The sequence below is a fragment of the Ambystoma mexicanum genome, chromosome 1q (genome assembly GCF_040938575.1).
Source record: "Ambystoma mexicanum isolate Mex_15411 chromosome 1q, UKY_AmexF1_1, whole genome shotgun sequence".
NCBI classification, from domain to species: domain Eukaryota; kingdom Metazoa; phylum Chordata; class Amphibia; order Caudata; family Ambystomatidae; genus Ambystoma; species Ambystoma mexicanum.
In genome coordinates, this window is record NC_090922.1 from 105,700,162 (window position 1) to 105,725,030 (window position 24,869).

General features: G+C 43.9%; 1 protein-coding gene across 1 annotated transcript in view; it reads left to right on the forward strand.

Annotated features, from left to right (window-relative positions):
* SNAI3 (snail family transcriptional repressor 3) overlaps positions 1-22,513 on the forward strand; it is a 63,808-nt gene extending 41,295 nt beyond the window's left edge. The window contains exons 2-3 of the mRNA XM_069635966.1: positions 15,449-16,057; positions 22,003-22,513. Coding sequence (XP_069492067.1) covers positions 15,449-16,057; positions 22,003-22,244 — 851 coding nt within the window. The 3' untranslated portion in view covers positions 22,245-22,513. The remainder of the gene's footprint in view (positions 1-15,448; positions 16,058-22,002) is intronic.
* Positions 22,514-24,869: the final 2,356 nt, after the last annotated feature.

Here is a 24,869-nt window from a genome sequence, read left to right on the forward strand (position 1 = left end):
CATAGTTTCAAACTCGATTGAGAACGGTGTGGGACGCCTGTGATACTGCAAACCTGAACAAAGAGAAAGCAGCAAGGCAGGAGCCTGCGGTGACAAGACCACTAATGGGAGGCTGTGGTGGATGCTCTTTCCACAAACAATTGCAGAGACCATCATAAGGCGCGAGCCACTATGTCCGGGACCAGTTTCTAAGAGCTAGCCCAGTTTGAGCCTGGGATTCGAACCTGTGTTACTATGCGTTGACTTGTTTCCAAGACAAACTCGTTGTCCCAAGCTGTCCTCCCGGCCTAATTTTTTTGCCCTCATTAATTGTAAGGTTTCCGTTTTTTTTACCATTTCGACCGGTCCACAATACATAAATACACATAAAATATAATCCATTTCTCAGATCAGTGCTTACAAAAAATGTAAATACCCCACTGAGAGGCCGGATGTATACAGATACCCCAGGATGTGGGAATCTATGCTGAGGGCAGGGAGGGTTGCCTTGGCGCAGAAGTGGCAGAGCCCGGTGCCCTCTTCCAAGGAGGACTGGCAGAGAAAATTAAAGAATATGTTCCTTATGGACAAATTAACTGCATTGGTTAATGACGACTCAAGCACATTCCGATAGAATTGGGAGGGGGTGAGACATTCATGGGGTTGGGATGTTCATTGACAACATGATGGCTGTCCATCCCCCGGGAGATGAGAAGGGGGACCTCATATATGGAAAAAGAAAGAACAGGCTGATGACTGGTGCAAGAAGGGGGCCCCATGCACCATCACGGAGGTGGAAATACAGACCATTTTAAGAAACCTCTTTGGCCTTGTCCTCGCGCAGAGCTGATGAAGTTACCTGGGATGTCCCAACGTTTTTGTGCACTATCGTTTGACTATTACCAGGGGTTTCAGTTCAAGGAAACCCCAGCCGGAGGGGCGGGGGAGTGGGTTGGGTAGGAGGGTTTGGGGGGGCAGATGTAACGGTCGCTATAAGAATATTGGAAGAGTAATTACATGACCACTCGGGGCAATGTTATAGTTTGTCAAATGCTAATAAAACTAAAGTTAAAAAAAAAAAAATGAAAATATACATATGCAGGAAATGTTAAGAACGTACGCCGATATAGATAAAACCAGACTTCAAGTTTGTTACAATTTGCTACCTCAGTCGAGCTCTATGGAGGTATTTTGCCACAGAGTGCACATCCAATTAATTGTCAGTGTCAAGACACAATGCAATTCTCTGAGGTCCCTCTGTAATAACCTGTGCTAAGGGTCTCAAACAACATTAGTCCAGCGAAGACTGGCATATTAAATAAATGAACAATGTTTTCCACCCACACTTTGCAGTAGCAACATTTATCCGAATTGACACTTCATCTGTTCAACAAGATTGCTGTAGACAAAATACTGATTCAAGTTTAATAAGAGCTCTTGCGAACTTGGGCTTTTGGTAATCCGATATCCTGCTGTTAGGCAAACTTGCTTTGGGAACACAACTATGAGTACAGGTGTAAGCAAACCACCCTTTGGTATAAGTCTGTAATACAGTTTTGGTAGCGTGTTGAGCAGCCAGGCTTATCTCAAGAGCGTAAATTTGAGCAGTAGTGGAGTTAGACAAAGATTCACAGTTACAGGTATTCAAATATACACTTACACTAGGTTTCTTCTATAACAATACTGTATTTATCAGTCAATTATAAAGCACTCATTAGAAGGAGGCAATATAGTAACACACAAATACGCTTCAATACTGTTTCAGAATACTTTTCAAGAGGAGTAAAAGGCAAAGGTTATTAGAACATGAAAGGTTACAATTATTCTTAGTGCAAATACTAGGAGTTCACCAGAAGAGTCAATTCAATAGACTAGGCCAAAGACAATGGGCTAAAGTCTTGGATAGGATAAAGCAGTTCTGGTAGTTAAATGGAAAAGTCTCTGCACAAGTTAGAAGTAGTTTGTTAAAAGAAGAATCATATGTTGGGTCACAAGCTGATTAGGCCAATGAGTTGCAAACGTTTCAAGCACTTTTACAGTGAGAGGTAAGTTCTCCGTCTTGTTTTACAGTACCTTACAATGAAGAAAAAGATGCAGCTGATGACTTCTGTTCCTGTGCCTCAGTCATGGGGACAAGAGGGAGGATGTCGGGGAACTCAGGTACTGGGAATGGTCAAAGCTTGAAACTGGCAAACTTCAATTTCAGTGGCCTTTTCGCGTTTCAGCTACCGCACTGGTAACACCGCTGGTCCTGGCTGTCAAGGTGGACTGTCATTGCTTCTGAGGTCCTGCACTTAGCTGAGGAGGGTCAGGCTCGGTCGGTCCGACGTCATGGGTGTCCGGAGGATCTTCCAAACACTTTAGGCCAGCTTACAAGTAATGCACACAATCTGGTGCCCCGCTCCCTGGCTCTATGGTTTCCTGCAGCACTCTGAGGAAATGCAACCAGCTCCGAGGTGGGTGTCCAGGTGGCTTACTTGGGAGTTGATTGGTCCTACCAACTCAAAGGGAGAAGTTGTCCTTGCAGGGCTTCTCTGTTGATGTGAACTTGGCGATTCAGACCTGCAGCAGGGCTTCAGTGGGCAAACCAACGATGCAGGAGTTGCAGCAGCCGTCCTTTTCAAGCTCTTCTTCAGTTCCGTCGTTCCAGTGGTCGATTCTGCCTTCCAAGCCAAGAGACGTGCCTTTTATTCAGTTCTCTCCTTCATTCTAGCCTAGCTGCCACTCACCCAGCAGGGTGGCTGTCCTTGCCGGAGAGTCAGTCAGCCAATCAGCACAGAGTGCATTTGCGTCTTCTAGGAGACTAAGCACAGGGAGTTTTGGGCACCTCCCACACTTCCTGACTACCCCAGACACTCTAGAGCCAGAGGCGGGTTTCATTCCTGAAGCCTGCCAAAGGCGAATTAACAAAGAGACCAAACCTGGTTTGGCGCGCAGAGAAAAACTCTAGAAGGACCTTTGCACAAAGAAATGGTGAAAAAAGAAGACCAGGACCTGTTTTTAGCAATGATGGCTGGGCGCGATCTTGAAAAACATAGCTCCCGTGATTTTAACGTTACCGAAGCTACGAATAGTTCAGTCGGGAAAAAATCATGGTAGTTCGTTGTAAAACCACTGCCACCAGCCATTCTGAGAGGAAAGGGTAGCATTTGACAGTATCCCCTATGTCTAGTTACTCATGTAACTAAGTAACCCCTCCAGTACTCTATTGTAAGATAGGGTGTGCTGGGTCTAGAAATGTACTAAGTAAATGTACTTAGTAAATGTACTAAGCGAAGCCAATTTCACTCCACTGTTCTGGGAAACAATAGTTGATCCCAGAGAAGGTATTTAAACCTTGGAAAATCTGTGTGTCACTGCACTGAAGGTGCTTTGTGACACACTTAAAAGATGATGCCTATGGAGTTGGTTAGACTCCATAACCAAAGAAAACACAGGGGTAAAACGCATATCAAAATACACGAGAGAGTGGGAAAAAGGCTCACACTCTCTCCAGGTAAAAAAATCAAGTCCTCAAAATACAGCAAAGTTACTGGGGGTCTCTAAGGTGAATTAGCACATGTGCTAACATCCGCAAGCCCAAACAAATGTTTAATTCCCCAATAATTAGCTAGGCTCTGGGTATCGCCGATATTTAACATTATTAGTACTTGACCCTTGGCATTACATTCTCTTATTATGAACTAATCCAATGGTCCAAGACCATTGAAGTATTGGATTAGACAAGGAGCTTATTCACTGCATGTTAGTTAGCAGCGGAACATTTGGGACATTAATTGAAATGGTGTGATCCCTGTTGAATTGCCTGTAGCACTGTGTGCCGATATGGTCTTCTCCACAGCTTCAGTACAATCTAAGCCACTTCTCATTTCCAGTGTATGGCTTCCTTGATCATCTGGTTTGCTATCTGTTCCTTTCCACTGGGATGGTACAGGGATGCACTTAGATTCCAAATGTTTTTCCTTCAGAAGTGTGTTTTAAAATGACCTTGCACTGGTGATACTTTGATCTTTAAACATCACAGTTTGGTTCTAGTAAAACACAGCCATGTCCATCTATTTCAGGTTTAACACCAAATGAGGGCCATCCCTCGCTGAACGGCATTGTTTTGTAAAATAAAGTCTGTGAAGAGCAGGGAATTTAATTTGTCTGCATGGCTAGCATTCACTTTGGAAACCTATTAACACACGCAAAGCACTTTAAAAGAAGCTCTCTCTCTCCTTTGCCTGGTGTCAGTTTCAAAGAACCAATTTCCCAAACCTATCCCTGTGTATAGAAATTGACCAGAGCTATGAAAAGCTTTCAGAAAGTTAATGCCAAAAGAAAATGGGTGCTACAGAAACCGCATCGAGAATCTCAAAATGAGCTGAAATCAACACGCGTGTGAAATCTGCTTTTGCAAAAGCAAGGAAATTGCTCTTTTGGAAGCCAATTGGGAAACATCCCAATATTTGCACAGAAACTGTATGATGTGTGGGGCTGGGGTGGTTTGAATGTATATTATATTTATTTTAAAAAAGGACTTGGGTTGTGGGGAAGAAAGAGAAAAAGATTTTTTTTTATTTTTTTTTAAGGCAGGCACTTCAAAGGCATCCAGCCTCCTTGGGAAAGGAAACCCCTTTACGAATGTGAGAGGGCCAAGGTGTGGACCTTCGTGACCTTGTCAGACTGGCTGGCATTTCCGCTGCAAGGGAACAATGGACCAAGGGGGAATTGGCACAGTGTGAGTTCCCGACCATTCAAACTGAAGGACTTCAAAGGAGGAGTCATGGCAACCCCTGTGCAAGCTGACCAAGGAAAGGCATTTGGCTGCGGAGTTGGACATGTTCCCAAATGTGGGTGTTAAATCCAGCCCATTTGAATTAAAACTTTACATTAAGACATTTATTGCAGTATATATAATAATCAGTAATGTTAAATTATGACAGTTTTTAATGCAATTTTTGTATAAGCAAGATGAGACTGTGGGTCGTCCTGGGATGTGGACAACGAGAACGGCATCAAAGAGGCATTTCTGGGGAAAGCGTACATGACATAGATGTAAAATGTGAAGAAAGTATGCCGGACACTCAGGCTTATGTGTAGCCATTTGTAGAATTTTAGCTAAAATGTTTCCTGTGAAAAACTGTGAAATGGTGCGCATCGGGCAGTGCAGCATCGCACATACTTGGCGTTTGCAATGACATATTCCTTGTAAAATATGGGATCTGCCTATCTGATTTTCAGGATGATAACGATTGTAAATATAAGGGTTTTTGTTCCATAACTTATTTTGGCAAAAGTAACTGTGGTGAAAAAAAGCACATCATAAAATGCACACACTAAAACTGATGTCTCTTCCCTGGAACCAATCCACCTGCAGGGAGGTGGCAACATCCACTCATTCAAGAGATTCAACATTCAAAAATTCACCCTGCAAGATTCCAGATGCAGGCAGAACCACCTATCCAGAACCTCCTATCCAGGCAGAACTACCTATCCAGAACCTCCTATCCACGCAAAACCACCTATCCAGAACTAAACCCTACAAAAATCCCAATAATTCATGGAGAAAGGAGGAAAGGCTGCTGACCCCTTTGGGAGAATCGAGTGATCAGACCTGTCTTTGCCCACCTGATGCATCCTGCTGTCCACAGTGACCATACTCCGGTTGCCCCACTGTTCCCCTAGAGGAGAGCCCGCCACTGCCCCAGTGGCCAGATCCTTGTCCTGCTACCCAGAGACCCGGTTAGCTGTCCAAACTACCCAACTCAAGTGTATTTTGTAAGTATTGCCCTCCCCAGTACCAGAAAAGCTGCATACACCGCTCTGTTACCTTGCATTCTGTCCAATCCTTTAAGAACACAAGTAACTTCCCAAATTGTCAGAATCCTCTATGTATCCTGTCCTAAGAAGAATCTGTGTTGGTCTCTGTGTTGGCGTAATTGTTTTCAAATCATTTCAGTCCTTTGTGTAAGTCCTTAGTACTATTTTTGAATAAAATTAATTAATTTCCCATAAGGATGAAAGCAGCACGAATTGGTTAGCATTGCAAATTAACCTCTTTGCGTGCAGTGTCTTTCTTTAATAATTTAGCCACTAAAATACAGTTGCAGTAGAACAAATCATGTTTCTAACAACCGAGTTTGCCCGTGAAATTGTTTCCATTCTAAAATCTTACTGTCACCCATAAAAAGTCATCCTTTCACTTCTCGTACCCGTTATGTGCCTTTTGTACCTCGTCAGAAAAAACGATTTCCGATGTTTGCTGTTTAGCTCATTTCCTAAGCTGTTTGCTTGTTTTAAACCCGTGAAAAATAAGAAATTGCAATTCTGCCACGGGTGATTTTCTTTTTGCTGCACTGCTTTCCTTTCCAAAGTCGATTTCCTGTATTCATGTTGTTTAGTACCATGCCTTGTAGCTTGAAAGCTTTCTTACCTCTTTAGCCCAGCCACACAAATTCCTGGCTTATCCATTCTACCCCACATGTAAACTGACCTCTAACTATCCAGTGAATTTCGAGTGCCATTTTCTTCTATATATATATATCATTTTTTTTTTTTGATGCTCATTTTTCAAGGGTTTTAATTTTGTTTTGGCCTGCCATTCTGGGTTGGTAGATCGAATTTTTAAAATCCGATTTTTCCCTCTTATATCTGACTCCTTGCTACTCCTTTCCACCCACACAACTTGGTTAACAGGGGTTTGGGGGAGTGTTGCAGGGGGAATGCATAACAGTTGTCCCATCTAAAAGTATGACCAAAACGTGATCTTGCTTCTATTGATGTATCTGATGTCAGAAAGTTAAATTAAGTGTATCCTACCATTTTGCTGTGTAATTATCACCAAATTGGTGATTGCTGCCCTATATTGAATCTTTTTGATTTTCATTTGAAAATAAATATTTTATTACACACTGGCCTGGTTCATGGTCCATTGCGACACGGGGTGTTTGTCAAGGGGATTTGGGGGGCGTTGAGACGGGTTGGCTGCCTTCTCAAAGCAGAATCTGAAATTAATAAAAGTAAAAGCGTTTTTATTGTGCGCCACATCCCTGGCCAGTGGAAAGAGTCCTGTTGCAGTATATTCTAGTAGAACAAGGGTGTACTTCTGTTCGGTGGCCATGTGCTTTAGCGGATCAATAGTGTATTCCTGCTTTCTCCCAAGGGACACCTGTCCATTCTACTGACCTCATTGTAGCTGTGCGTGCAAGGTGTTTGCCACCATCTTTACATGACGTGTCTTTCCATGTTGCCATCCATTCTCTGCCACCAATATTGTTCTCGCAGCCTACATATTGTTGGCGTGCTGCCCATGTCCTTCACATGCTAGAGACCGTGAGGTTCCTATGAGTGCTCTAGGTGGAATGGCTTCTGCAGAGCATACTATCTTCTGTGATTTCTGGTGCAACTTGGACATATGCTGGGTGGCAGATGCTTCTCTGATGACCACCCTGTCGTGGTGTATGTGAGGCTTAGCTGCATTGAGAAGTCTTTATGTGAGTGACTTTTCCCATTTTGTGCCGACATGTTGAATGATGTGTTTTCATCTGCCTCTTGTATGGATGTGACTGGCGTGGCACCTGAGCTTAGAATAATGTTGAGGATGAAGTACTGATTGAGTATTTCTGTCGACTTGCGGCGATGCTTTGCTAGTGAGGGCTCCGTTATGGTCGTGTGCTGGACAGAAAGGCCTTTTTCTGTGGAACATGGGTCTAACTTGATATTTTTTTCTCTGCTCTTCCCATCCTAGAATCGCTGGTTCTTGAAGATACATATATCTTCACCACTTCGGACCAGTACTTGAATGATACTTTGCTTCACCTGTATCCCAAAGGGTCTAAGCTGGTACATTCTTGTGGTGTTGAAACCACATCAAATACTCTTCTTGCAGTAAGATGTTGTCCGATCCTGAGTCAGCAAGACTGTTGGTTGATGCTGGCATTCATTCCAGGCAGATTCCGCCAGCTTTGTGCATGAAGCATATGTATGTAAGTTCTTTTTTCTATGTTTTAACGTAATCTAGAACTAGCCAAGTCTTTCAAGTATCCTACGCCGTGATACCTAGGGGTTTGGGCGTGTAACAAATGCAATAAATGCAAAAATAATAAAGCAATACATTGTCAATTTTGATTGTCACCGAATGGTTTACTGCGGGTTCTTGCCGTCCTTGATGCACAGTAGTAGTTGTCCCAGTTGTTTACTTGACTCTTTATTGTCTGAGGTACCTTGTACGGCTGCTACTGTTGGGCACTTCTTGGTGTTGCTCATTGATGCAAGCGTCCTATCTTGTGACACTCCATGTTTTCCTTTCATGTAGCTGTGCATATCCATCACTAGAAATGTGGTTTTGGCTGCCGCATGGAAACCTCATATGCTTGTTTCCTTCTGCTGTATTACGGAATGCTTCTGTGTTGGCTGTCTTCAGTGGTTTTGCAGCCTGTGGACAATATACCCTGATCTGATTGACGTTTGACTACACAATTCTTCCTTGATTTGGGCTTGCTTGACTTCTTTGAGCGCAGAGAGCATTCCATGGTTTTGGCGATGGCGATGGGCTATTCACGCAGGGGTCTCTGCCCACCCACAGTTCTTCCTAAAATTTGGTATTATGGCAGTTGACTATGAGTTGGTGTCTTGTGAGCTAGTCGGCCATGTTGCTAAAGGTACATGTGGTCGTAAGTTTCTTTTGAGTGCAGTAACCACGTAGGCTCTGGACTCTGATGGCGATTCCAGCCTAGTGTAGAACTTTTGTTGCTTTTGTTGGTAACTTCGCCAAACCTGTCTCGGCAGTGCTTCCTCAAAGGCTTCATCATGCATGGGTCCATCCGGTTTCATGGTTGTCTTCTAGGGCGACGAGGCTTTGTCCTTCGGACCCCAGGGCATTCGTGACTGGGGCAGACTGCTCTCTGCAGCAAATTCCGTTCTATCTATGGTTTCTATGCATGGCTGGAAAAGGGCTTTCCACTGAGCCGATGGTATGAACGGCTCCCCTCGAGTATGTAAAAGGCTGATGGAGGCGTGAATCTTTGCATATTGAAGACATGTTTTTCATGTTGCAGAAGAACAACCTTTCACGATGCAATGCCTCTTTGGTGCCAGTGACTCTGTAATGAGTGGAATGGGAATCCCCTCTCGCATCTCCTTTCCACTGTGGCACCTGGTGTAGCTGTGCCTCTTCCATCTGCCCATTCATCACTCTGCGCCACATCACGCTTGGCTGGGCGTGCTTGTGACGTGTTGCAGAACTGCAGCGCCTTAAACGGGCTAGTATGGCACCATTTCCCAACAGAACCCTGTGTAAAAGGGCAGTTCATTAGTAAACCTGTTGTAAAGCCCTTATGAACCTGTATTCAATTTCACAAGGAGACCGGTGCATCTCTGAGGAGCGTTTAGCCTAGTGGGGAAATTTACAAAGTGATACGCACCCCACCAGTGTCCTCTGATCACCTCATCATACCTCCTGTTTGGGGCTTCGGGGTCCTCCTAGCCCTTAGCCACAGTGAGGACCACTTGCTGCAGTGTTACACTCTGACATCTGCTTCATCTTTGCATTTCAGATAGCTTGGAGGCATGTGAAGGCCCATTTATTCGTGCTACCATGGTTTTAAAGTAAGCCTCTTACAGTGTTTACCATACACTACATGAAAATCTATTCACCATGAAAATCTATTCACCATCCATAGTTTCACCTTCATACAATAAGCTTTTCCTTTCGCCTAAATCAAATGATGCATGTTTATAATAAACTCGCAATGACGATTTCTCACAAACATACTAACATCAGCATAGCTGGAGATATCTATCTTCCTTCCATGCTACTTACTGTTCTAAGAGTTTTCTAAATCCTCCCGGAGATGTGTCCCAAATTCTCTCCAAGCGGAACTCCTTTTTCAGCCTGCAAAATTTGGCCTTCCATCTTCTGGTGCCTAGATTCCACTTCCTTTTTGTTCTGTCAGTCTACATTGTACCAGCCCAACTCGTAGTGTCCAATTTATCACAAGCCTTTTGAGGGAGGATAGAGTTAGTGTGTAACTCATTGCAGTTGTTAAACTGTTTTTTGTAATGGAGGAAGCACCCCGGATCCCCCTCTTCTGCAGCCGTATGTATTGTGGACGAAACTTTCCCGATTTCCCCCTTCTACATGTGCAGTAGAGCGATGGGGAGTGGGGGGGATCCCCCGTTGAAATGCAGTGAAACACTGTGATGAGTTGGACAGCTACGAGTTGTACTTGATCCGTCTAATCTTGAATTGCACTTCCCATCTCCCACTGCTTCATGTTTCCATCAAACCTATGCATGTCTCAATAGGAAACACCTTAGTATAAGGTAGCGGGGATCCCTATCTCTGGAAATGGTTTGACATAGCCCAAACTAGAATTATGATCTAAAGATAGTCCAGGTTCTATTGCTTATCGTACTCCATATTATTTTTCACGTCTCATATTTGCCATGTAAATTGGCCCCCTGTATGTAACGGGTCACTGTATACTAGACTTGTGATTACCACAATCGCTCTCAAAAATTCACCACCACGATTATTTTAAATCTTAATAATCTCCTTCAATTTCTCCAATAAGCTAGAGTCTGGGGCATCCCTGACTTTTAAATAAAAGGCAAATGATTTGACGTTTACTTAAAGCTGCCTGCATCGCTAACCCCAGTCCTGCTTTTACATATGTCCTCTTTGAGAGCGATTAGTGCCCTTCTAATTCTGTCATTTCTCCTACACCACCCCGCATTCCTGCCACATGAAATCCGTGGGCTCAATGTCTGTATGCCCAAAATAAAGGTAATCAGTATAGCTCTTGCACCTTTTATCGAATCTTCTTCAGTGTCCTCCATTTGAATTGGTGCTATATAAATAGACTAGCAGCAGAAGTGCTTGGCTTTGTGTAAATATCCACTAAATGTATTTTTTTAAAACTAATTTGTAAGTGCTTGAGTTTTGTTCTGTTTGTCTATTCAAAATACCATTGCTAACAGTAACAGACGCATTGGTGGTCATTTTTTATCAAAAATGTAAATTTGCGTTCAGGTGACAGCTGGTGTTCGCACTTGCATGCCTTTTGGATTCCATGCATGCAAATTCAACTTTTGCAAGGCCGTGAGCAAAAGAGAAAAGTCAAACCAGGTGAAATCTCCTTTAGTCCTCACTTTTATGCTACTCCTTAAAAAGGAGTCGATGCTGCCTGCAAATTGCATTTTGCAGATGGCATTTACCAGTGGCTTCCTGTAGAATCCACCTGCTTTTTAGCAGATGCTAAATAGAGGCGAATTCCATGGGTAGCCGAGCCTGAAAATGTCTTGACGGTTCAAAAGCAATTGACATTCAAGGTGGAGGAGGAAAGCACGTTGAAGATCTTAACTCCGCTTCGTGTCCCTTTTCCGCCTTGCAAGAAAATGAAAATGTGGGCAGTGTTAAATGAAGGCATAAAAGCATTGCCCTTGCTTTTACACCTTAATTTCCTGATCCAGCAACATAAAATGACTCCGCATTTGTTATTTAAGTGGTAACAGAATTGACTAAAAAATGAACTTCCCGAAAAGATACTGCAGAAAACCTTGATGAAAGATCACTAAAAAAATCATCTGCCTAATCGGTTCCGTAGCAATGCTGAGGAGTTGGAAATGTCTACTCTTCTAGAAGTACCTCCATCCAGCGGCATCCACTTACTGCAAGTGTGCAGAACTTATATTAAATATAAGGATTTAAAAAACCTTGCTGGCTACAGTAAAAGCAGTAAAAGCATTTTTTAAAATGTTTACTTAAATGTGTTTTCCATTACTGGGAGACTGGTCATTTTGGGCTAAAAATGATTTCTGTCTTGGTCCTAGGTGCCCCCTCCTTTGGTTTGGAGCTATGGCTGCTGCATTGTGGATTATGGTTGACAAGAAAGCCTCAAAATGAACGAAACCAACGTATATGCCCCCCGCCCCGCTACTCATCCCCCTCAATGCTAGGCAGCCTCCGTTTCTTCTGGTTGTTTTTGGCCCTTCCTAGGCTCACTATTGACTATACTGTTTAGGGCTAATGAGTTGTAGGGCAAAACAATCTGGAGAGCCACAGGTTGCATATACCAGTCTTGACCTTTGCATTTTTTATGCTCCCATTAAGCAGAGCCAGAATTGATGCACCTTGGGATTTGAGCTTGTTTGCAAATGCAATGTGAAGTGATTTTTGGATGGCGGCCTCTTGGTGCTCAGTGGCAAACAGTTTGACTCCAATTGTTCGTTTTAATGATCTAGGGACTGATTCACAGAAGCGTTTCGTAATGGTGCAATGGCATAGGAAAACGCTCTGTGAATCGGGTCCCTAATCTGACTATCAAACTCTGGAAATAATGGAGACGTCGATGGAACTATACATAGACGGACGTCTTCTATAGCACTGCCTTTGTATCTTTTAATGCTAGTTTCTCCTTTTTTGTGTGGCTTTAAGGCATCTTCGTTAATGACAACACTTCGGCTCTACCTGCCATGGTATACATTGTTATTTATTGTTTCTATGTATTTACTATTTATCCTATGTACTGCACTTCCCATCCCCCATCCCCTTTGCACTTTTCCCCTTCCCCACCGCTGCTGCACTTGCGCAATCTCAAAGTCACCTGGCCTAGTAAGATCGTTGTCTCTGTCTTCCCTCTGTTCCCCTCCCTTGTTGCGCCTTGAAACACTTGTGTATAGGCGCGTTATAAATGCCATATCATATCATACAGGCCAGTGTCTTATAACTCCTTGCTCAAATTGTGGTTCAGCTGCAGCCCGTTTGTCTGTGTTCCTGTGTGTGTACCCTTGGAGCTGGGCTGGACATCAAGTCTCTCTCTACTGGTTTAAGCAGTGCCTTACCATATTCAATTGGCCAGCCTGTCTGTACTGCCGTGACCCGTTTATCCTCTCAGGGATTGATATGATAGGTTATTTATAATGCACGTAATATCCAGAGATTTCTAAGCGCAGACCCGGGGATCGAACCTGTGGTGCTCTGTGTCCTCTTGCTTCCAAGGCGAGCACGTTGCCCCTGAGCTATCCTCCCGAGACCCTGAGCTATCCTCCCGAGACCCTGTGCTGTGCAATGTGATGGTCAAATAAGGTGAGGACCGACCAGTGAGAGACTGTGGGAAAATTAGCCAATTAAAATGGAGTAACACAGAATGTTGAGCGTGAAAGCTGTGTCCCTGAGAAGCATTGATATCTGGAGCCTGTTGGTTCTAGTAAGGGGTGCCCATGCACTAGAGGTTTCCCTTAGTAAAACTGTTGGGGGTGCTCTCAAAATACGTGGGGAAGGAGCCCCTAATCTACAATGCAGGGATTTTCTAACTCTATTCGTATGGCTTCCTGTTGAGGGAGGGAGCATGCCATGGGGGTAGCGCATGTATTTCTCCTGTCGCGCTGGGGCATCTAATCAGCTGATGGATTGTTTAATAGATTCATTAGAAGATTAATAGCAGTTTTAATTGGCAACTCCTACAGTTGGGTGGGCCAACCCTAAATCATTCCCTTTTGAGGTAAAGTAAAAACATACTTTATTGTGTTTTTTGCCATAAAAGCAAAATGCATAACATCACAACCAACGACAAACCCTTAAAATATCGTAAAAGGAATTGGTCTTCAATCATGGAGGGACTACCCATAAAGCAACGTCCCGCCAGTTAATGAGATTTATACTCTTGTCTCAACATTTGGGATCTGCTCTAGAGTACTTTCCACCCCCCCACCTGCTGATGGAGGTACATCAAAGGCACTACTAATTGATATTTTATTTCTATCGCGCTCGTACACAAGCATTTCAGAGCGCGACAAGGCAAGGGAGGGGAACAGGGGAGAACAAAACAATCTTACTAGGCCCAGTGACATTGAGAACGCGCAAGTGCATGGAAGGGGGGAGAAGTGGAAAGTGTGGAGCAGAGGAGAAACCGATAAATAATAAAGAATGAAGGCAACAAACGGTGGTAGTGCAGCCAGCAAGTGGCAAGTGCTGGGTTTAAGGCAGCAGACAGGGTAGGTCTGATAAGTGCAGGAAGAAAAAGGAGGGGGGAGGGACTGTATGGGTACTGATATAGACCCCCCAGTGCAAGGGGTGGCCCGGAGGCAGTGCGGGATGGTGGCAGGGTGAGCAGGTACCTGGGCATGGAGGACAGAGGGTGGCCAGGTGCACAGTGCCAAGAGGGAACAAATCGGAAGGGGAGCACTCAAGTGGCATGCCCCCTGGGTGTTCCAGGGTTGTTTGCATAGTATGTAGGTGATATTTAGTGCCACCAATGGAATTCTACATGGGAATCTTGGAGTACACCTGTATTCTGATGCCATTTTTGTCCATCTTTTGAGCATTCCTTAAAGTTTCAAATGGGAGTGGGTGCATGGCCAAGCGCATGTATGGTAGTGCCGAGTTTCGACACACTGGCAAAGGTTTATGATCAGAAGTCAGAAAGGGCAAATAGTATTGTGTCCCAGAGATTCTGCTGCTTGAATATAGCACAAATCAGACGAGCACAAGCTGAGACCAGTCTCTGAAGCGTGGGGCCAAGATTCTAACCTGTGATGCTCTGTGTTGTCTTGTTACCAAGGCAAACACGTTGCCACTGAGCTATCCTCCCAGCCCTGTAAGTTTATATACATGTTCTCAGCCACCCTAGAGCATCCCATCGGGTTATATTTATATTGAAAGCTCCATGAGCTCGGGTGACCATATTGTTTTGCCCCTTTCTTGGATACCTACAGGTACTGCGCATAACCGCTCATGTCTACAGGGGTCGCTTTCTATTTCACCAGTCATAATTCAATCCCAACAAGTGATATTCTGTCATTACATACATGCCAACATACTCTATTCCAATTGGGCTGTGCTAGTTCATTCTGGGTTTTTATTATGCAGTCTAAGAATTATAAATGCTGGATTTTACCATTATAAATATTGGACCACAGTTGCCAAAATGCAGAGAAAAAAATCTGACTGAGCCGACGATACCTCCATGGTATGGGATATGTTGGAATGTATGCTATTGGAGCAGAGTGAAATCTTGTGTTCTGTCAGTTGGTCACCATGGAAATCGGAAGACCAGTAGAGCTGTGATACTCTAGTCATTGACAGGCCACGTGATCCAGGAAAGCCGCTGGTGGTTCTTCAACTCTTTCTAACTTTTTAGGAGCTCTCCAGATTTTCCTGCTTGTCACTATGCCTCTGAAAGAGGGGTTGGAAACTCGGATAGCTAGTATTAGTCAGTTGTGTGCTGCACATGCGGCAGCAAGCTTACACCATAAGCGTGGACCCTTAAATCTTGTAATGTGAAGCAGTCTTATTTTATAGTAGTCTTAACTGTATTGCGTCTGCCATTTTGTGTGCTGACTTGGCACATGTAGGACGGTATGTGCCACGTTGCTCGTTTTTCCATGATATTTGAATACAGCAGTGTGTGTGTGGGGAGGTCAACAAGGGGGGGGGGGGTGATTGATAAGCGATTGAAAGTTAATTCTTACATTCTTCCCTCAGATATTGGTGATGCTGACGATTCCTTCAGTGGCCTCGTGGCTTCCACATTCGGCCAGAATGACGCAGAACCTGTCTTCAGTCGAACCCTCTGGGATAGAAGTTCGGTCATCACAAGGATATCCTTGAACACGGAAGCCAAAGGGACTTTGGTTTGCAACTCTAGAGCAGCAGATATCGCCCTAGACAGCTCGTATCACCGGACCCCTGCCACCCCTCTAAAGGAGACCCTGAACAATCTCAACTTGCCACCTCCAGTGATCCCCAAGAAAATCGCTGAGCTTGGATGCCCTCGTGGGACGAGTCAGAGCACATCTGATAGACTACACGGGGTACAGAACAACTCTGTCACAGAGACATTGGCAAGGTTTGAGTGTTTTGACTGCCACAGGTCCTACCCTAAGTTTTCTGGCCTCGACGAGCATGGGCAGCTGCACTGTGAGCTGTGCTCCAGGAAGAGTTTCAGTTGCAAGTACTGCGAGAAGGAATATGTCAGCCTGGGTGCTCTCAAAATGCACATCCGCACCCACACGCTGCCCTGCGTTTGCAGAATCTGCAGCAAGGCCTTCTCGCGGCCCTGGTTGTTGCAGGGGCACATCAGGACACACACCGGTAAGCAGGAGTGAATGCTTATTTGGCCTAGACATTAACATTGAGTGATGCTCGAAACTTGGTAGTGTGTGACGGCTCTATGGGAAATCTACATTGGATAGAGTACCCCTTATCTTTCATTATAAAGACAATCGAAGTCACCCAGGAGTTCCATGACCAAATAGAGGAACAAGGCCAAGTTTGTTTATAAATAACATCTTGGAACTCTGAGGTGACTTTCAGTAAGCAAGACCGTACTGTCGTCCATTTTAAAACCAGATTACCCAATGATAACATTTGGGGGTCGTGGGGAGAGGGGAGGTTCAGCGAGCGGGAAATAGTTGGTAATCTCTCAATGTACATACAGTGTGTGCGAGGACAGGAGGAAAGTGGTGATGAGTGAGGATGAATACTGAGGAGTAGGAATGATGGAGAGAAGTTATAAAGGCACCATCAGCCCACTCTTCCATTTAGAATAGTTTACTCTTTATCAATTTGTCACAGGAATGGATAGTTTATATTACTTTTTCCTTTCATATTGTTTTGCTAACATCTTTGCAGACCAGGTTATGTTGCACCTCCTCAAATCGGGCTTAGCAAAAGGAAATCAAATTAGTCCATTCATGGATTCGAGGTCTTAATCATGCCTGATTTGTTTTATTGAGGCAAACCATGAAGGCCGGTCTCAAGACCGAATACCAGTTGAGCTTGTAATGTAGAGAATGGGCAGTATAATTTAAGATTGGAATCTACTGGAATAGAAAAAATACATGTCCTCGGTTGGCAGAAGCTGTTGTGCGAGAGTTGTCCATTCACACACACCAATCAAAGTCTACTCTTTTCATCTCCACCACCAAACTTGTCCAGAGAAGTGACCGACAGCCAACCTGATCATAACAATGATGCCTTGATTCAGGACGTTCTGTTTCCTTATTGAAAAGTGGCTCAAACTGCCCCTCATGCACTGTGGAATATCCTGACCAAAAGGGAGTCCGTTTTTAAGTCCCTATGAACAGGGACAGCAATTCCCCCCCCCCACCCCTCCCCATATTGTCTGGAGTAGCGGAAATGGCATCATACAGCTAATGACATCACAGGAAATGATCTCTCATGACCTTTGAAACCGAGTGTGCCACAGGAAGTGATGTTGCATGAACCTTGACCTTTTAGGAAATCACTGGGCGAAATATTACTCAGTTTGTCTTTATGGTTCATTCTACGATTGTAAGTCCATGCTTTCAAGGATACATTCTGGGTATGTTTCTTGCAAGTCGCTTGCTGCCGTTCATCTGGTTGTCTTTGCTTTCTTGGACTTAATGCCTTTTCCGTTATAAGTGAAGGCCTACATGTCCAAGATTGCAAGGAAGACCTGGGCATGTTTGCATGTATAGTTCAGTTTACATAAAATCCAAGCCTACCTCTCTGCTGGGTCTCCACGGCTATGGCCCGCCTAAGTTTCCCGGTATCCCACCGGTTTTACTGGCGGGATACCGTCAAACTGTACTACTGTTTCCTCCACTTGGTCTGCTGGAATTATGGGCAGATTCCAGGTGGCTGAAACGCTGGTGAATCCAGATTCCATGAATTCCCATAGGATTCCATGGGGGGATTTACTGGTATTACCGGTCCGGTAATACTGGCATTTTTTTTTGCCATTTGGATGGCGATTATACCTCCAGCCCTTCCACCCTACCAGCCAACTTCTAGTTGGACGGTCTGGAGAAGTGCTGGTACATGTTATTGCCGGCACTTTATTTCTGGACCAGCCAATTTATGAGGCCCCATTTCATTATGCACTCTTTACTAGCTTTGAAACTTCCTGCAGGACTATGCAGACCTAACATATTGAGGCAAGCATGTCCTGCTATTGTTCTGTAGCTTTCTTTTATATACTTTTTTTTTTTTTTTTTAATAGACCACTGTGGTAAGCAAGAAGCCCTTTTAGATGTTGTTTTCTCATAATCCATTCACTGTGCTCGAGATAAAGAGGAAGCAATGTTAGGGCCGTGCAGGCTTGTCATTATGGCCTGCACAAAAGTAGCGGAACCCAGCATTTCGAACACTGTCCCTGCAACCTCTGCGCAAGGGGTTGCAGTGGCATGGGAACCAAAAGGATAGCTAGGGGTTTGAGGCTGTGTATCTAGCGAACCTCAAATGACGTCCCTGCCTATGAAAAGGGCGTCATACATTGCCCTTTCCTACTCCTTTATGTATACCTGGTCTCTATATAGCACAAACCTAGCATAAGGGGGATACAGTGATGGGGTCCAATAATATGGATACAGTTAGGATTGACACTTAAGGATGCCTGGAAGGTCAAGGAAACCTTTTCTTTTTTTTATCAAAGTATTTTTATGACGGTTTTACACATCAAATCTACCGTTAACATCAGCTGTATTCTTGCCAATTCCACTTCACTTTAACAAAGAAATGGCCTCAAGTGTATTGTAGTCTTTTTCGAAATGATAGCTAAACGTACAACTACAATTGTAACCCGTTCATTGCTATGTCTCATCTCTTCATCCTTTTAATCGTATGTTCTGTATTACAGGGGTGCCAGAGGAGGGGCAATCAACTATTGCTCCTGCCGTATTTACATCACCCCTCCCCCCCCCCCACTCACTCCCCCCTTTCTCAACGGGAAAATACTTTTTCTTTGATATCCTAAATCAAAAAAAGGGCTCTTTTTATGCATCTCCATAAAGGGCCGCCATTCACCCATAAACGTTCCTGCATAATCGGGCACATACGTCAACTTCTCCATCATAACCTCCCAAACCTTGAGGAGGCAGTCTGACCTGCCTGGGAAAGGTAGAGCCTTCCATCTTTGTGCCACTCTCCCTCCTAGAAGCAACGTTTTCCACATTCTAGGAAATTTTATCGTGTGCCTATTCTTTTGATGGAATCAATATCATAGTGGGGGGGGGGGGAGGGGGTTCTCAAGCTTTCTCCCATGATTTCTTTGCTGCAACTCAGCTTGAGTAAATCCAGATGAGGGGGCATATCCCCCCTCCTCTGGCCTTCGCTTGTCTGTATTGGTGCCTTTGCCATATTTCCCTCTCTCTGGGTATTTTTTTTAATGCTGTGTAATAACACATTCACAACATCCATAATGGGGACGCTCACAAATGGGTGTGCATCGAAGTAAAGACCTATATCACTGACGGAAATAGCAAATGCCAAATTTAGGGAACTAGGAATAGAAATCAACCACAATAGAAGCACTCCATCAATGACCAATGTTGGACTGAAACAAACTGACTGTACCTTGCTAACAGCTGCAAGCCACATATTTTGCTTCCTACACCATCCCAATAACGCAGAAGTGAACAAATCCAATGTTTTCGAGGAAGAAGTGACCAAATGGCTTTTAAAAAATGTTTTACCAGGAAAACATTAAAAAATAATAATAATAAACTATATGTGGGATAAGGGATATTAATAAAGGGAGGGGGGAAGGAGGCAGGCTTGCAGGGGTCTTGGTCCCCCCCCCCCTCCGCAGTAAACCAGATTTGGTCACTTCACTCTTTCGAAAACATGGATTTGGTCAAATCACCTACATCCTACCCATCCATGGCCTGCAGTGGTGGAGACAAAGTTGCATGCTGGGTGGTGTAATCTTTAGAATAGACGAGCATACTGGCTGCCACTATCTTAGACTGGATTCGAATTAAAAGATATTTCTTAAATGAAACTCCAGAGCTTCTAAATCGTATGACTAAGTCCCCTGCCTGATCTTGATGGTGGGGTCACCAACAAGGCAATGTGCCACCACAAGTCATGTGATTGGGGGGGGGCAAAGGCACCATGGGGAGGATCACTGGGGGGCAGGGGGCCTCTGCCCCTACACCACCCTCACCATGCCAAATGCCAGGGGCTCATCACATTTCCGCTTTAGATGCTACTGTCCGTTTAATGTAATTGGAGCTGCGATCCTGCAGAGCTGGTATGCTCTACTGCCCCTGCGTGGACCGAGAAATCATTCATGAAACTACAAGGGGAAAGAGTGGGACCTGAACCAGAAGAATCCCCCGGTCACCTTATTACACCTAGGACCAGTTAGGCTAAGGGAGTTCACCCGAAGGGTAGGGCCATGGGGTGGCAAACAGAGGATCACACAACCAGGGATGAGGAGGGGGGGGGGGGAAACTAGCCGGCCCCAACTCCCACATCAGAACTGTAAGCCATCTTGAGGGTTGGAACCACCAGCTAACCACTGATCACTTATTGTAGAGAGAGGGTGGAAGGCTGGGTTAAAGCCCTATAAAAGGAAGGGAATGTGGCAGAAGGCTGCAAGGGGCTCATTTAGAGATGGCTGCAGGAGACCCGGGAGACCCAGGAGGGCTGGGGTAAGTGGGAGATAGGAGGCTGGTGGAGGGGACCAATGGGCAGGGCTAAGGAGAAAGCAGGATGCTGGAGGAGAGACTCAGGAAGCTGGTGGCAAGCAAAATCCAGGAGGATGGGGAAGAAAGGAAGAGGTGGATGAGAATTGGGTGAATTGCTCCAAGGAGAAGAATGAGGTGCACAGAGGAGCCTATGCTGAAGAGGCGTTGACACTGGATATATGGGTGCTGGAGGATTAGGTCAAATTAGTTAAGGAGAAGGTGGTGAGAGTAAAGGGAGGGATCGCTAGAGAGGAGGTGGAGAGGAAAATTACCAAACTTTGGTTAGAAGAGGAGGATTAGAAAAAAGGAGAGGAACACTACCAGAAGGTAGCAAAAGGAGGCAATGAAGTGAATACATAGCAGAAAGAGGAGAAAAAGAGGTTAGTGTTTCTAGCAGAGACGAGGAAGTAATGTCAGACCATGATAAAGTTAGTGCTGTCGAGAGAGGGACTAGACCCAATCCTGAAAAGGGGAAATGTGTATAGGGTACATCCGGGGTATGTAGGCAATGGCTCTCAGATGTTTTGGACCATGACACATGTGAACCCTTACCGGTGAATGTCTTTGTTAGGGATGATGGGAGTTGTACTCCAAAAGATCTGGAGAAGCAAACGTTACAGACTTCTGGGTTAGAGGAATACGTTTGTGGTGAGAAGGCGAGGCGGGACTGGATTTGTAGGAGTTTGAGCGAGGCCTGGTAAGGGACAAGTACACCACGCAGGGAGGGCTCCTGCCCTCCTATACTTCAGGGCCTTAGAAAAGCCAGATTCCAGGCAACACTGAGTACTGAACCCGCCAATAGATTTCACTCCAAACCAGATAACTTGGAGGATGACTTCTTACCATATCCTCGCTACAAAAGAGTCCCAACCTGAAACTTCCAGATATTAGACTGAGAATTTGTAAAGACTGAGATTGACAAGGAGGGAACCCGGGAATCGTGAGAAATCTTTTATTTGGAATCCTTTGTGTTTGCTTGGTTTAAGAGGAATTCTGAAACCTTTCATTTGGATAATTTAGGGACTTGTTGGCACACCCTGCACACTCTTTTCACTTCTACTTTGTAAGGTTAATACTCCTGGAGAAATCAGGACCAAGGCATAGCCAGAAATGAAGAACATTGTTTTGAACACTTTGTACTTAACTGAGGGACACTGGCCTTTGAGTTAATACGAGAACAAATAGCACTCTGCTAGATTACCACCATGACCAATAGTTACTTTTAAGCACGTTCTTAGCACTAAAGGACTTAAGTTTGGTATTCTCCACTAGGATACCACAATAAAGGTGTGAAAATATTTGCTTCCACTCGACTTTGTGACAGTCACTAGAGAGTATGTCGGAATATCTGTAAGCAAAGCCCAATACTCCAGATGCCCCTAAATGGGCCTTCTCGTGGTGGGAACTAGAGCAAAGGGAGTACATTGTGACCTTGTGTAGTTTTATTTTTGTATGTATGAATATTGTTTTTTTTTCTGTCATTGTAAGATTATGAATAATCGATGGATTATGCCTTTTCAGAGTGCACAGTCCTTCTAATTGTATTTGGCCATTTACGAGTCTCTCTGCCTTTTCTTGTAGGTGAGAAGCCCTTTGCCTGCCCTCACTGTAGTAGGGCCTTTGCTGATCGCTCCAATTTACGAGCCCACCTTCAGACTCACTCGGACATCAAAAAGTATAAGTGCCGGAGTTGCTCCAAGACTTTTTCCCGCATAGCTCTGCTCTGCAAACACCAGGACACTGGTTGCGTGCCAGAGCCGCCACGGTTCCCTCTCACTATGCCACAAAACATCAAGTGCTTAGTACCCGGGCAAACGGGTTAGCTCTGGGGGAACCGGAGCGAACAAATTACTCATGTTCTTTTGGAAGAATTATTCTTTATTTATTTTTTTCCGTACTAACTGGGGACTTATTTCGTTCTGTTTTTTTGTTTGTGTGATTTGAAGTGCTATAGGAACATTAACTACTAACACACGAGTGTATTTTGTTTGTAAAGGGGAGTTTGGTATTACATACAGACGCACTAATTCCTGCTCTATGGCCCACTTCCACATTACTGAATTGAAAACAAATAAATCTTCTTTACAGCTGATTCCTGTGGAAGCTATTGTCTTGATTAACCACCAAACGGAAGCTGGTCAGCCTTGGGATGCATGTGTACTAAATGCAAAATCGATCCAGATATGTACATCGATATTTATGGCACACTGGAAAAGTAGTCGTGTTGCCACTAGATGTGCGTGTTAAGTTGAAACCTAAGAATGGTTGACTTTACAAAAATTCTATTGTAATAACATTTGACTTGTTACATTTTCAAGATGTCCCAAGCAAAGTAACTACTTGCCAAAGCCCTAGGACATGTATCCTGTGGCCCAAGGTGCCAACATGTTGAGAATCCCATAATGCGTAGCTTAGAAACGCACTTGTAACTTTGCATACCACTTAAGTTCTATCAACATGAAATTTGGGGAAAACACTTAAGGTTAAGTGACGTCAAGGTGCAAGTTTAAAGCTACAAATTCCCTTAATCGACCAGATGTTGGAAGCTATACCACCTTCAATCCGAGCTGCCCCATTGAGCAGCCCATGGCCACGCTGACATCACTTATGACCTAATTGATGGAAACTAAAGCATAGTGATGACATGACTGTCTTTCATATCAGCACTTGGGGTATACATTGCATTATTGGTAGTGCTAATTAGAAGAACTAAAAGTGAGCGAGAAGCAGTGGTTAAATACAAATACTATTTATTTGATTAGGACTTGCATTCCCATTGCTTGCTGACTGAGGACTGTTAGAATCTGCTATCGGAATCGGGATAAAACGTGACATTAATTCTAAAATTATAAGTGTCTAGTGGGATTTTTATTTAGACATTGCATATCTTTCATGTTCATTTGTAATTGGCATTACCAGTAATGCCATTGATGATGCCATGAGTAATTTCATCACGGACATTATCAGGGATATCATTACTATGCTGTAGTTTCCAGCAAAAGTCATTGATGATGAGGTCTGTGTTCATGGGCTGCTCTACGGGGCAGCCCTGAATTATGGCAGAGTAGCTTCCAACACCTGCTAAATTTCAGGGATTATGTTGCATTAAACTGGTACCTTAACGTCACTTCAACTAAGGTTTTTTTGAGAAACTTCAAACGTTGAACTGATTCACCTTACTTGTCGATTAACTACACTTCTTCACTGGAAAAAAGATGTATAGTGCTGTGACCAGCGCACTGTATGATATGATAGGTTATTTATAACGCGCTGAATACCCAGAGGTTTCTAAGCGCGGACCCAGGGATCGAACTTGTGTTGCTTTGAGTCACCTTGCTTTCAAGGGCAGCACAAGACTGTAGTTGAGTATTAGTTTCACAGGAAACCAGATAAATGAATAAGTTTTGACTTGTATCATTTTGCAAACAAATTAGTATTCATGGTACCCCCTCAACGCACCACCCTCAGACTGGGAACTTTGGGAAAGATCTGTTAAAAAAAATAAAGTTATTAAGGAGGTTAAACGGTTTATCAAAAGCCCAACTAAACTGGACGTTTTGGGAACGAAGTTATTAAAGCATAAAAACGCGGTTTTCAGCCTACTGTTTTATTTTCCCATAGAGAGAAAAAGTGCAGTTTTTGAACAGCTGTAGCGTGAAAACTGCTGGCAGATTTGGATCAAATAAGAAACAATTTGGGCACAAAGCATTGACCTAATTTCCTTGACTGGTTTGGGGTAAATCCATCCAGTAGTGTTTAAAGTATTCAACAGAGACAGGGTGCCTCCTGTGCCTTGTATCGATATTGGTGCTTTGTAGCAGCGATGCTAATCACTTTTGACTTGCAGGGAGGATGTAGATGACATTTTTCTAAACAAAGGGATTGTCAAACTGGGAATTTTGACAACCATTCATCAAAAAATGAAGTTAAGAATGTTGTGTAGTTGCCACCATTTGTGGATCCAAAAGATATATTGCGGGAACATGTACGGTGATCAAGTCCTGAAGGCCATGGCTAGTGACCTGTTATAAATAAATAAATAAAAAGATTGTATAACAAAACCCTTGAAATTAATTGAAAAACTTTATTTAACATGCAGTTAAGTTTACCAGAATGAATGCAACAAAACCTTTGAAATTCAGTGGATGTGGGGAGTCCTGAACAGCTAAACTCGCTGCGTTCCCGTTGCAAAGCACATGAGAACACACATTATAAGAGAAGGGATTGACAATGACATACAAAATGGCATTATGGGGGACATGCCATCAACAGGAGCATGCCGAGTTAAAGCTAACTAAAGTTTTTTTTTTTTTTAAATTAATTTCAAGGGTTTTGTTATACAATCGTTTTTAACATCACAACTATAGTTTATTTTCTCCTGTGTGTGCTTGTGATATATAATATTATATATCTGACTATTGATGTGCTCTAGTCCTAAAAATCAGGTG